At 41.9% G+C, this 14,381-nt stretch overlaps 1 protein-coding gene across 3 annotated transcripts in view; it reads right to left on the reverse strand.

The window, feature by feature from the left end:
* Window positions 1-13,593, reverse strand: part of ZNF804A (zinc finger protein 804A) — a 171,096-nt gene extending 157,503 nt beyond the window's left edge. For 2 of the 3 annotated variants that reach the window (XR_009744210.1, XM_061457965.1), the window contains exon 1: window positions 12,902-13,591. Coding sequence is in view for 2 of the 3 variants with exons in the window: in XM_061457965.1 (XP_061313949.1) it covers window positions 12,902-13,012 (111 nt within the window). In the remaining variant the exon portion in view is untranslated. Of the gene's footprint in view, window positions 1-12,901 lie in introns of all 3 variants that reach the window. The other variant, XM_061457991.1, reaches the window with a different exon arrangement.
* Window positions 13,594-14,381: the final 788 nt, after the last annotated feature.

Genomic DNA, 14,381 nt, shown 5'->3' on the forward strand with positions numbered 1-14,381 from the left:
GAACCTAGAACAGACAGACATTAAAAAGGACAGAGCTTGTAACAGAGAATTGCATTTAGCAAATCATCATTTCAATTACAAGTACTGTAGTCATAGGTAGTCCCCACCCCCTACCCCCAAATGATGGATATAAAAGAAATGGAACAGGGGGATAGGAAAATGCAGCAAGAAACAAAGTACTATAGTTTAATGCATGGTCGGGGAAAAAAAAAAAAAAAGGTGTTGGGTAATGTCAAGGAAAATAATCACCAAATCTGTTTATTTTCTTCAAGTATTTCTCAAATCCAAAGATTTGTTATGAAAATGATTGCTCATCAGACAATCCTAGCATCCCAAGATTTTATTTCATGTTTTCAAGTGTTCAAGCACACATATTAACTTGTCAGTGTGGCACTAGGAATTTTTATGATGTTTTCTTGCCTTCCTTTCATTGCCAAATTCAGTACTTAAGCCAGAGTGGAAACAAGGCAGCCATGTAACCCCGTTTCCCAGCACAGGGGAGGAAGGACAGCAGGACAGCTCAGTCACTACAAAGCAAATCAACATCTAATCACAGCAAGTTCCATCCTGCGCTCCTCTGCAGTGATGAAGGGTGAAAGAGACCAGACAAATGTAAGAGCTAATCTTGTTATGAGACCGTTGACAATAATGGGTATTTCTGCAGCTTAGCAGTCTAGGGCATCACCGGGAAATGGATGTTGCAAAAGCAGTATGGTGCTTCAGACTAAATAAGTGCCCACATTGATGGCTCTCATGTTTTGTTACAAGTAAAAATTAACATGGGGTACTGGTGACTAGTATTTGCCTGATGTGAAGCTCAACTTCATTCAGTTTTTGTCTGTCATTTTAAAAACTCAGTCTATGAAGAAATGATGCAAGAACCTGAAATTGCTGTAAATGATAAGTGATGATAATACCAATCTAGTGAGGATGGTAAAACTGAGAAAATGTAATTGTACAACTGTGTAAGAACCAGCAGTGAGACACAAGTTCAACACAATTCAGGTATTTCCAAATACTTTCAGGGAAAGGAACAAATATGATGATTTTTACTGAAAGAAAACCTCAGTGGATTCAGATCATCCCACTAAGCAGAAAAAGCACTTAAGAAGAGTCAACTGAAGTGGACAGGGAGGGCAAAGAGCAGTGACGGAAAATGGACGTATCCACTGAGGTGAGGTTTGCACAGAGCAAGACAGCAGAAAAATGCTACCCAAGCTGGGCAAATTTTCCACAGATGGGGAGGAGAAAAAAAATAAAACCAACCACCAAACATGGGATAAAAATAAGACAAATATCAAAAGACAAAGAGGTCAGAAATAAAAATTATGTCTTGAGTATGAAATATTCCTACACAGTTCACTTCTGCTCTTTCACAAGGAAAAGAAAAAATATATACTCACACATCTACAAATTTAAGCAATTAATAGTGCAGAAGGAAATAAATGTCAGGTCCTGGCAAGCATCACATTACTCTCATAAAATACAAATGAGTCTGTCTTGCAAGTGTTAGAATTGGAAATTTATCAAAGCACCTTCCTGAGATATTTGATGTATTGGAGGCAATGGAAAAGTCATATCACAACTAAGACTCCTTGAAACCAAGAACTACCCATGGCCAAAAACTGCATTTGCAGCAAGGAGTTTTGAGGAGGGGAGGAGGGAATTAAGGAAGTGATAAGAATAGGATGAAGTGAGCTATCTCAATGATGCTAGGGAGACTATGTATAGAATAAGCACATGCCACTATAAATACAGACTGCACAATCCACCCCCAAGCATCTACACATCAAGGAACCTCTAGAAACATCCAAAGAATTCTAATTTCACCTTTTATATGGACTACTGGGAACCCTTTTGTTAGATTTATGTTGAAAGGCTGGAGCAAGTTCAAAAAAAACACCAAAATCAAAAAGCCACAGCAAAACCAGGACTAGAGGAACTGATATGTGAATAAAGAGGAAAACAGTCAAGCATTCCAAGCTTACAGAAGATGCAAATAACGAGGATTCCTACAGCTTATGAATTTCTGAAGAATGTAAGCACTGAGAAGAGGCAGTAATTAGTCAGAACATAATGAGTTTACTTCAAATAATGCAGAGGAAACACAACTGCAAAATAGTAACAGTATCAGGAAATGCTCTCTGAAAGAAAACAGCTCTTTTAAAGCATAGAACATCCTCTATAGATGTGCATATTAGATCATCTTACATGGTAAGTATAATCATGGTCCTAACTAGATGGCTGCAGCCATAGTGGTCAACCAAAGAGCCTTTGACTGTTCTTTGGATGATGATGCCTTGTATTCCAACCCAAACTGCACAAAAGCTTTTGTATGGGTGTAGAACTGTATTGAGTACTTATGGCTATTCATTTAAATGAGAATTTTGGCATGATCACAGCTAATAAACATGCTATTTCTGAGCCTCTGATATTATGATTCTGATAGACCATATGGTTTCAGTGTATTTATACTGCAATAAGCTCCTTAGAGCCTTTTTGCCTTTGAGCTGTGACTAGGGTTTAGCTGGGGCACAGGGCAGGTTTCGGTGGTGAAGGGATTTGGGGGATTATGGGGAGAACCGCAATGCACCCCATGGTCATGACACCACTGTGATATGCACAACCCACACCAAGCTTCACCACAGCCAAATTTAAGGAAGTGCTTCCTCAATGTAAGCCTGCTTTCCCAACACCAATACACAAATCAGTAATCAAAAGTTGGTGTTAATTAGCAATGAATTAAATCCAGTGAAATTCCTTGTGTTGCAACTGTTTTGCCACCAACAGGAACAGATGTTTTTCAGAGGTCAGTGTTCTATTCACTAAGACCCCATTCACTTGCTAACAGCAATGAGCAAGATCAAGACCTTCTGTGTCATTGGGAAAGTCACAGCTGCTCTGAGTCTCACATAGGTAAACAAAAAACATTACTGAATAACACAAGATACCACTAAGTTCTTGCGCTAACATCGTAACTTCTTTCACTAACATCAGTCTATTCTTTAGATGGACAAAAGAACCTCTGACGAAAAGGGTCACAAAGTATTTTTTTTCTACAGGTCACTGAGATATTAGTGATAAAAAGATATTTTTTACTTCTTTTCACTCTGTTCCCATAGTTATGTCACAAGACAGAAGCACAGTCACATGAACCCTACTGTAATCCTGCCATTCAGTTGAAAATGTGGCTTATCAGTAATTAATCTTCTAACCAGAGGTAAGAACAGCACTCTGCACCAGTTAGCACCACTGCTCTGCACCGATAGCACCGATAGCACTGCTCATCCTGCATTTACAGCTCATACAAGGACCCTTGACAGGGGAGAGAGAAGCAGGGGAATGTGTTAGCTACTGCAGAAAGGAGATAGAAGTTACTGATTTTGTAACCTGTAATTCACCAAAAGCTTTTTCTTCATTTTTTCTGCAATTAAACACATACTTCAAGAGACAAAAGGTCTATTTTGTTTTCCTCTTGATGCACACACGTAATGCTCTGTTGAAAAGACAGGAAACTGTAAAGATTTTACATTTGCAGGAAAACAGTCAAAGAAACAATTTCTTGTGTGTCTCGCTGATGAAGAGATGAAGAAATAATAGATGAGTCACTATACATTATGATTCAAAATTCTTAAAATAGAAAAGATAAATACACTGATTTCTGTACGGGTCATATTCATGTAAGGGACTCTTTCTAAGAATCTAATTTGAACCTTCAAGTGTAGTCTTGGTTCTAATTACCTACCTCTGAGAATAAATCATGGTCTCTGAATTGTAATTATACAGATTTGTTGCTGTAATTCAATTTGGCAGGTGTAAAATACGAGTGTAATTTCCTCTATCCCCCACCCCCCCCCAGTCTTCAAAGAGACACTGAACTTGAGTCATTTGATAATTTATGCCATATTTTAGCTTTCACATTTACTATGCATCAAACTTCTGACAGATTTTTTTAGAAGGTGATTATACATAGCTCCAGTTACTCTACTAACTGGTTTGAAAATGAATTCATCTCTTGACTACAAGATGCACCTACCTAGCCTGCAGTGACCAGGGCACTTCAATCTCATTATTTCTTCTGCCTGTGATGGGGATGAGGAAGAACAGGGTCTTCACATGCACAGATTTGCTCTATGGGGACCTCTCCAAGGTTGGTCATCTGCTCAGTCCCATTCGATTTCCTGGAAGCTCTGTTTGCATCAACTAGGCCCCTCTTACAGAAGAGGGAGATTCAGCCACTCCCAAAGAGCTTCTGCACTGCCTTCCTGCAGAGTATTATTTGCTCTACTTAAATCATGAACAGTAAGAAATTAGTATGATGCCACATTACTATGTTAAATACAGGTGCAAATATAAAGAACGTATCTTAAGACTATAAGAAATGAAACATTGTATATGAGAAAATATATAAATATTATTTATAATATTATATAAAAACTAAGTATATAAACATGCCAAATCCAAACAAAATCAAGCACTAAAAGCATACCATACCCATTGTACAAAAAGATGTAAAATACCTGACCAATTTCTTGGAAATACTCAAACAATGGAAGTATATACTGTCCATCTCACAGTGCAAGAGCTCTGGAGGCTGAAGAAGATAAGCTTTACGGCTTGCTCCTTACTTCTCCCCTCTTTGCAACAATCTCCACCTCAAGTAATGCAGAAGTGTAGCATATAATGCCTTTAGAAAATGCTCAGCTTGAGTTTTTCTGGCCTATGCATGATGCTGTTCTAATGACAACAAATCAATTCCTCTATCAGTAATGCTCCTGAATACCTTTTAAAAGTCTTTCCAGCAATGTTTAATATGAAAAAGTGCTATCAATAAAATACTGCTGATTACGCATATGTTTTGTAGAGAGTGAGAGCTAAATATGAATTAGTTCTGGAAAAGTTCCAAGCCCAGCATCTTTTCAATTACAAGTTTGGTCCCTGACTATATGAACTGCATGACTCAGCTCAGGAATCCCTAAAAAGAAATCCTAAGTTGATTCAATGCTTGCATTTGATTTATTTGATACTTGGAGTTGAAACAAGCACTGCATTTTGGATCTCTGACAGATTAGGAGATCCCCAGAGAAAGTTTGTTGAGACACCACTCCTGCCAGCTAGCCATCATTTGGGGCAAGGTGAGCCACAGGCACCCAGTGGTCCCACAAGGTCATGACACTGACCTGCCTCGCTCCCCAAGGAACCTCATTACAGAAGATTAAATTAAAAGCTGCTCTCCTATAGATAAATCACAGAACCATAACATTGACTGAGGATAAAAGGGACATTTAGTCCCACACACTGATTAAAAGCAAAGCCAAGTAGATTGCTCAGTCAAGTTTTGAACGTTTCCAAGGATGCAGATCCCACAGTCTCTCTGGCAACCTCTCCCAGTGCTTGACCACCTTCAGTTTTTTCCTTAACCTTTCTTTCTCCCTGATTACAATTTTCCATCTCAGCTTGAGCTTGGTGCCTCCCACCATGTACTTCCAAAAGGATTCTGGATGACCAAAAATACTCCAAGTCTGCCTGGTCTCTCAAGGTAAGAACCTGCAAACAAGGCAGATACTGCCACTGTCACCACAACTATGCTGACAGTGATAGGCAAACTTTTGTCATGGTCTTTCTCCATTTCCCTCTCATCATTAGTCACTATAATTGCTTGCTATCATATGGTAACTCTTCCTTTTCTTTCTATGAAACAGCTTGGATATTTTTATTTCCCTCACATAACTACCTGCAGTTTCCCTACAAATACCAGCACACTGGAAAACTCCACTCCTCTTTTTTTCTTCTCAGCTATTTATAAAGCAGGTCCACTCCTGGGCACACTCTATCACACCAATTGCCAACACAATGCTACCAGGTTCCACCAGACTTTTTCTAATTACATTGCCCTAACACTTCCCACGAGCACTCAAAGGTATTTCATAAAGAAACTCTCAACTATTTGTGACATCCTATTGGTAGCAAGCTCTTCTCTTGGCTCAGCAGGCCATTAGAATCCCAACTCCATCAGTGCTTGGAACTGGTCTTTTAAAACTGTTTTAATCTCTTTCTAATCCTTAATTCTACCAGCTAGCTCACACACATTTGCTTATTTGCCGAACAAACAGGTGTGAGATGATTTAATGGTTCATTTGCACAGCAGAAGGACAAGCAAATATTATCCTGACTTTTCTCCCTTGTGAAAGAGTATTTTCTTTAAAACTCCAGAAAAATCACCATTGCTACTAGAAAATTCAGCACAAAGAACCAACACAATTAAAATCTATTCAGCAGTATATTCCACATCTAACCTCAGTGTATTCTAAAGCATCAACTCTAACTTAAGAAAGTATCATAAATAAGCAGCATAAAAGATATTTTGCTTTAAAACCATTGTCTATCAGCAACACAGTTTTATTTGTATAAACATTTACTGCTCATATAAAAGAGTGTAAAGTTCTTTATGTAATTATTTTAACTTTCCAGAGTCTTATTTTTAAGCAAACCTAAACTATATATCACCACCTTTAACAATAAAGAATACTTCGCAAAAATACAATAGTTTAAAAAAAAAATAAAAAATACTGGGGACTACAGTCTAATTTTTCTATGGTACAAGTACATAAGAAGCATGAGATCTCAGGTGTAATGTTATTTGTACCAATTCTTTGTCCTTTCTTTTTTATTCAGAAACCAAATAAAGTGACTGCTTAACATCTAGATATATATCTTCCTGTGCTATTAACACTGGAGTAGAGATTTTGCACTGATGGAAAGGGTAAGTCATTCTTTGTGTCTCCTATGAGCTTCTTTGTTTTGCTCAGTATTAACACTTAGGGGTATAAAAAGCTATCCAAACACGTGAAAAATAATAACATGCAATAAATGCTTTGATTAAAAGCTATCCTTGACGATCAATTCAAGTCTGTTGGTCCAGCAAAGCTTATTACTTTAATCAGAAACACATTTTAACTCCCCTGCCTTTTCCAAAGGCCGAAGACACACTTGGTCTTTGCCCACTGGGAGCAGAGAGGCAGCATGCCACCCTCATATGCACCCTCAGCAGTAGCTCCAAATCAGAAGCTGCCCCACTTTAAAGCTGCTGCACATGGGACTCTGGCTACTACTATTTTTTGCATTTGCAGATGATGCATTTACCCAGAGCCTGATGGACATGGGAGCACTGCATCCCAGCGTACCAGACCTGCAACCTCTCAGACCTGCTTTAGAAATGCACTTTAAATGATCATAGCCTCCTGCTTGCTCAGGCCATTTCAATGACCCTGTTAATGATGCTTTGAATCAGTATGACTACCAATAGCCTTATAATAAATAAATAACTAAATAAATAAAAAGGTGCAGAGTTGACACAAATAGACCCTAAAAGTAGAATACAGGTATGATATTATTGCTATTTCCATTTTACCAAATTATTCTGTCATCTTCTGAGTGATTGTTTTTCAATCATGATTGAAATGACACTGATTAACTATTCAAAACAAATTAGGTAGAATTTGTTTTGTCATTTTAATATTTTAATGTGTCAGAGCTATTTGGCTTCTCTTACAGAAAGGATGTGAATATTTTCAAGTTCCAAACTCAGGTCATGAGAACATTGAAATGCCAAAGACATCAGCAGATCCATGGGGGACAAAACACTGATAACAGTAACGGTGATTTTTTTCTCCCTTAACCAATATAACTCTAGCCTAACAACTCTACCCTAAATATTCTGCAATGCTAAAGATGAAAAACAATGCACTGCAATGGTTTTATTAAATTTGGCTTGTGTAAGATTTAATCTTAAAATTACCCTCAGCTACTGGCAATATATGATAAGGCAAATAGAATTGTGGGACCTGCTTTTACCTGTTTTTAAAATAAACCTATGATAAATACTGGTTTTTTACATACGTATTAGGTGGCTGGACATTTCCACTTGATCATGCGGAAGTATGGCAGCTTCAGTATTATTCATCAGGAAGACAGTTTTTTCAGGTAGTTTACTGCTTTCTTACTGTAGTAAGGTATGGATGTTTGTGACAGAGGTTCTCATAAAACAGATTTTTATGTCCACGACAACATATTTACTGTAGTTGATCTGGAAATACAAAAATATTCTTCTAAATGTAAAATAACTAGACAGAGGCACCCTGAACAATAGATGACATTTTCAGCAGACACTAGTGTACCAGTATCTGAACCCCATGGAGTTTTATAAAAGCAGAACTAAGCTCTAGGACTTCTAAAAGAAGTTGTAAGTATTTATAAACATGTATATGCACACACACATATATAAATAAAAATTGAAAGCAGTTTTGTCCAATAAACCTGAGGCAAGACAGATGATGGTACAAGCAAATGAATTATTAAAAAATGGTCGAAATGGACATCCAACAGCTTTTTAGATGGAACCTGTACCTCCACTGTATTTTAAAGGTCAACATGCACTCCTTGCGCTCATATCCAAGCTGACTGGGAGGCATGAAGCTGCATTACATGGGCAGTAGCCATCTGAAGTTCACATGACGGTCCTCTCAGCAGGGCTTACCACACTGAGTTCAGAGTCTGATGGCAGTTTGAGATAATTTGTGCCTGACTCCCTTGGAGTTGAGGACTATTTTAATTCTATCCCTGAAGTAAGTCCTCTGCTTATCTGTAACCAAACTATAAACCTATATATGTTTATATACATATAGAGCAGTTATTGTTATACACAATAATAGACTTCTGTGTTTGGTACATTTGAAACTACAGTCCTTTAACTCCTTGCCAGGAAATTTTTATGTTACCTACTTTCTAACAGTATCAAAGCAACACTTAGAATTACAGTAGCAATTTATAGCGTACAAAGGTCTAAACTTTCCACTGACCTCCTTGGGCAAGTAATAGGATCTTACTCATTTTGGTCACCTATGGAGAAAATGTACTGTTCCAATCAATAGAAGTGAATGAGCCCTACAGGGCCAGTTCTCCATCACTGTAAATTGCGATGGAAACAGATACAGAGCCATTTACACAAGTGAAATAGCAGATACCCAGTCATCACCCATGTACCAGCTACTCAGAAGACCAACCAGTCAGTTCTCTTGCTGAGCAACCAGAAATCGTACACATAACTAGGATGATGCCTTAAAAAGTTTTGGTTTATATTCCAAAAGAAATTTTCAGGATTTAGCAAATCCCATCATTGTGACTCCAAAGAACTGATTTCACCCTCCAGAGACCTACTTTTTCATACATGTTTCAATACCTTCTGAGATCATAAGCTGCCAGACAGCAGCCACAACAAAGAACATGAATTACAGAGAAAGACTGGTGCATTTTGAAGTAATAACATAAGGCATAAAAAAAATAACATAGTAACTGCATGAAAACTTCAGGAGAACCATGGAAAAGAGAAAGAGTTTGTATTAAACAGATTTCTATAAACTGCTACAGCTAAAAAGAACAGTCACAGGAAAAGCTTCAAGGTATCAGGTATGAAATGGCCAAGCCACCAGGCCTATATTAGTTCATTAAAACACCCAGGTATAAACAATAGTACATAAAAATGCAGAAAGAGCATCAGAAATTTGCAACATCATTGTGCATTACTGACCCATGTGTCAAGTTTTGAGTTTTGTATTCATAAAACATCGCCAAGCAAAGACCAGACAGCAAGTTGGTTCACTTGGACAGTTCTCCACCAACAGAAAGTCCCTTTCAAAGGGCTGACACAGGGCACTCCAGTAGTAGATTAGCTATTGTTTTGACATCACGTATATTTGAAAGATATCTAGACAGAAGAAATGCTAGTGAGAGAGAAAAAAGCTTTATCCAACAGCCCAAATACCACTAATTTCTTTTAACCAAACCACTGCATTTTCTAAAGGAATTTTAAGAGTTTGCATGCCATTCTTCCACATGAGCTGAGCCTGCTTCCCACCAGCTCATAATTGAGGCTTATTTTCCTGGTAAGAAGCAGCAAGTTACAACTGTGTAACGACACCCACACTGAACAGCTATGCGGTGGGCCTGAGGAAGTGCACGTACTGTGCATTGTGCAAAGCTGTGCCATCAGATGCCCAGAACTGCACGTAGATACACATTCCTCCATTTTTTGCACCATTTCTCTGAAACTTCATAAAGCTTTAAATGACTAACGCTGTGTGAACCAGGACAGTGGCTGAGGATGAACACATAAGGATTACCAGCAGGGACAAACATTCAGAGAAAGTGTTTCTCTCTGACCTCTGTTGGAAAGCAGGGCAAAAAACTATGAGTGAATACTGTGCCACCCCTGAGTGAGACAGCAGCCAAAAGCTCTAAGGACCTACCTCTCCTGAAACCTAAACAGAGCTGGGTTCCGGGTTCGAAGATAGGCTGTGTGAAATCATCTTGAAACCGTAAGTTCATCATTGGACCAGGACCAGCACTTTCCTGTTTACTATGAAAGTCTACTGCAGTGTCTACAGTCATCTATCTGTCTAGATGGAGCATGGTGGCAGAACTCTTTTAAGAGAAGCAAAGCTTAACAAAAAGTATAAGTTTTGCACAGAAGCAATTCCACACAGTACAAGCAGAGGCGGTTTTCAGGTTCTTCTCAGTTTAGGTGGAAGCAGTGATTACAGAAAGCTTGGAGTACAGATGAAGACAGACTGAAACCTTTACAGCAAAATAGGAAGATATATACAAGCCAGAACAGCTCCAAAATATTCCTGGATTTTAGGTTTACTCATTACTGCTTCCCCTAGTCTTATTCTAGGATGGAACAAGCCAAGAGCATATTAAAAGGCTGCATTCTCCTCAGAATATCTAAAGTCATATTCTACTTTGTATTAACAAAGGTTTTAATCTTTTCAGGTCTAAAAGCCTGTTTACAGTGAAAGTGACCAATCCTCCAACATGATGCAACATTTGATTTTCCAATGGAAGCTGGCACTTTGGTGCCTCAGAATTATTAGTCAGAACTAACCCATCACCCTGTATTGCAAGTTAATGTTATGTTAACCTCCTTTAAATTAAAAAAAAAATCCCACTCAAACATCAATTAAAGTCTTGATGTCTGCATCTAACCTGTTTATTTCACAGGGAAGAATTTCACTCTGCTGTGTGTGGAGTCAACACCAAGAACTCTCCCTTTTTAACTCAGCAAAAACTTTGAGAGTTAACACTGCTCACTGCCCTCAGCAAAAGGCTTTAAAGGTTTCTCATAGCAAATCCACGACCAACACTAGCTTTTATCCCACTGATGAGTAGGGTTGAGTTAAGCTGATTTTCAGAGTAAGAGCATTTAAAAGCCTACACCATACATCCATTTGAATTTTAAGTTAACAACATTTCCCAAACAAATTTTGGCCACTAATGATTTAACCAGCAAATAAAAGTCAGGAATGTTGAGAATAGAGAGCTGCCTTTTTTTTTTTTTCTCTCTTTTTTTTTTCCAAGAGGAAAAAAAATTTAAAAAAGCAAAAGTAAAATGCTATTGAAGGAGAATCAATTATGAATTGCAAGACAGAACACAGTCCAAAAGTTGCATCAGAGTATCCTCAGTCCTGCCAAATGCATCTTTACTGAAATTGTTCAGCAGAAGGGAGGTGATGTATCATGCAATTATTTGAAGCGTACCAAAAATTGCTATGATAGTTCTTGGGTTTGCTACTGTAACAGTGAAATATCACATGCATATTGCCATCTCATGGATCCTACAAATACTTGTTTAAGATTTCAAGAACACTCTTCCTAACAGAAAAATATGCAGAATCCACATCAAATAAAACTGTGGTAAGATTTATAAAGTGAAAGCAGAAACTTTATATTTGAAAGAGATAAAAAAAGAAATAAAAATCTGCCTCAGATTCTCTTGTAGTTACTATTTTTACGACTTGGCTCAGACTTGCCTTAATCTCTTTATTTAGGGAGAAACTGCAAGGTTGCCAGCTCTAGCAAATGTTAAGTAGTTTGGTAAATTCTCCATCAGTACAGGTCGTGTATTCGAGGGAACAAGGATGTGGTGCGTAAGTTCTGCTCCCTCTCCTCCAAAGGGGATTTCGTAATAAGACAGTGGTGGGAGAGGGAGCGATAAACAAGGTGGCTAAAACTCCTCTTTCAGTTCCGCTGTCCATACATCTGTCCAAGCTTTGCTGTGTCGTGATTGGGGTGTTGGGAGATGCAGCTTGCCTAGCCTGCTGTCACCCTACATCCGTTCTATCTGATCAGCCAAGAAAGCACATGTATCGCCGATACTACTGTATCCTAACTCTTCCATTCAAGTTCAGTAATAGCAGAGAAGCAAGTCCAAACAAGTCAGCAAAAATTCATAGGAAACCCAGAAGATGTAGATGAAAGTATGGGGTGTGTGTACATATATATTTATACGAACAGTTTCGATAGCCTATACAGAGTACTTAACCACATCGCCTAAACTCAATTACCTCCAAACCCAGAGCTCTGCTTTTAAAAAACTTGGCAGCCAACAAACACAAAGGTACGTACAAATGTACGCTGCTTCCGACGCTATCCTCCAACAACTGAATACCCCTACCCAAACACCTCAGACCCCAATTAACCAAGTTGCGGCGCCTCTCCGCACTTCGCCAAGCTGTCCTCGACCCCGGAGGTGACCCTGGGACACCATCACCACCACCGCCGAGGGCCCCCCCCGTCTTCCCGCCGGCTCGCCGTTCCGGGCTTTCCCATCGCAGCCTCGCCACGACCAGTCAGCTTGGGAAGAACGCGCAAGCATGTCCCGGACCGCGGCACAGCGAGCCCGGCCGGCGGGAGCCGAGGGCACCGCATCTCCGCGGCGGGAGAGGCGCCAGCGGCTGCCAGCAGCGCCCGCCACGCACCCGCAGCGGCGGCTTTCAGTTAGCGGAGACGCGGCTGGGAAAAGGAGGGAAAGGACGGGAGGGAAGGAATCAAGAGAAGCCATTACCAGAGTTTTGTTTCCGTTCTTGCTAAGGGGGCCTCGGAAAACTCCCTTGATGTTGCGAAAGTGCCCGTTGCTGAGATGCGCGGAGCTGATGACAATGTAGTAGCACTCCATGAGGTCGGGAATGGGGCCGGGGCCGCCTCCCGGCAGCCCGCGGGGTGCTCAGGCCGGCCTCCCTCGGCTCTGCTTGGCGGGGCGGGGAGGGCCGGGGCCGGCGGCATGTGCCGGTGTGTGTGAGAGGAGGTGTGTGCGGCCCCTCCGGCGGGGAGCGGGCTGCCGGGGGAGGAGCAGGCCGGGCGCGCCGAAGCCGTCTGAGCTGCCGCCTCTGCTGGGCACAGTGCTGTTATAGCGAGCTGCCTTGCCGGTCGGCTGCACCGAGCCAATGGCAGGGAGCCACTGGGCTGATACCGAGAGCTGTCAGAGGAGGACATCTGTCACACGCCACCTTAACCGCCATCCCACAGCCTTCGCTGCCCCCTCCGCAGCCGGGCCGCCGGCAGGGAAAGGCGGAGGGACGACCACGAGGGTGGGGGGCAGACCGGTCACCCCGACAGGCGCTGCAGCCCCTCATGGGGGGTGTGTCCGGGGTCTCTCTTCCCACGGAGGGCGCAGGAGTGCGGGTTCTCAGGGGTTTGGGGTTGCTGCGAGAGAGCCTGGGGCTACACCGCCCCCAGCCCGAAGCTCCAGCCCCTCCTCCTCCCCGAGTAGCTTCCGCGCTCCGCCACCGCACCCTATTTTATTTCATATATATATTTTTTTTAACGCCTAACCCAGCGGGCGTCTTAACCTTCCGACGGTGGAGTAGCCTCCCCCCTCCCCCCCCCCCCCCCCGCCCGCTCCCGGGCCCGGCTCGGCCGCAGGACACGGATTGCTGCCGCCGTCCCTGCCCGCCGCGTTCGACTCTTTTGGCCTGTAACCGGGGGGAAACGGGTCATTCCTCACCCCGCCGAGGGCGAGCTCCATACCGCCCTTCGTTGCGCTGCCGCCGGTACAGCATCTCTGCATCCGGCCGTCGCCCAACCCCGCTGCTGTACAGCATCTCTGCATCCCGCCATCCATCCCGCCCGGCTGTCTTGAAAACCGGGAGTGTGCTGGCAGAATTTCTGGGTCACAGCGGTTTTGGGGTGAGGAGGGGAGGGGAGTCGCTAAGAAAACCTGCGGCTCCATCCCTCCAGGTGCCTGCCGCCGCTTACCCACCGACCGAGCAAGGAGCCGAGCACCGAGCGGGCATCTACCGGCTCCCGCTGTTACTCACGGCTTCCCCGGCCTCGCAGGGCTTCGGCGGCAGTGGGGAAAACGGGAACCACCGCTGTTTGCTGCCGGCTCCGGCGCTGCGCTGCCGTCCTCGCCCTCAGCCTTAATGTGAAAAGTACTCTCTCCGTTTTATGAAGCCCAGAGCAAAGTGGGGGATGAAAACCCTTAGATACATCAACATAAGGCAACTGTAATATACACCATGCCCCTTCGCCATCGTAAGTGTTCC

This window comes from Pezoporus flaviventris, unplaced genomic scaffold (genome assembly GCF_033815535.1).
Source record: "Pezoporus flaviventris isolate CSIRO_AGI_PZ_B2104156 unplaced genomic scaffold, CSIRO_AGI_Pfla_v1 ptg000001l, whole genome shotgun sequence".
NCBI lineage: Eukaryota > Metazoa > Chordata > Aves > Psittaciformes > Psittacidae > Pezoporus > Pezoporus flaviventris.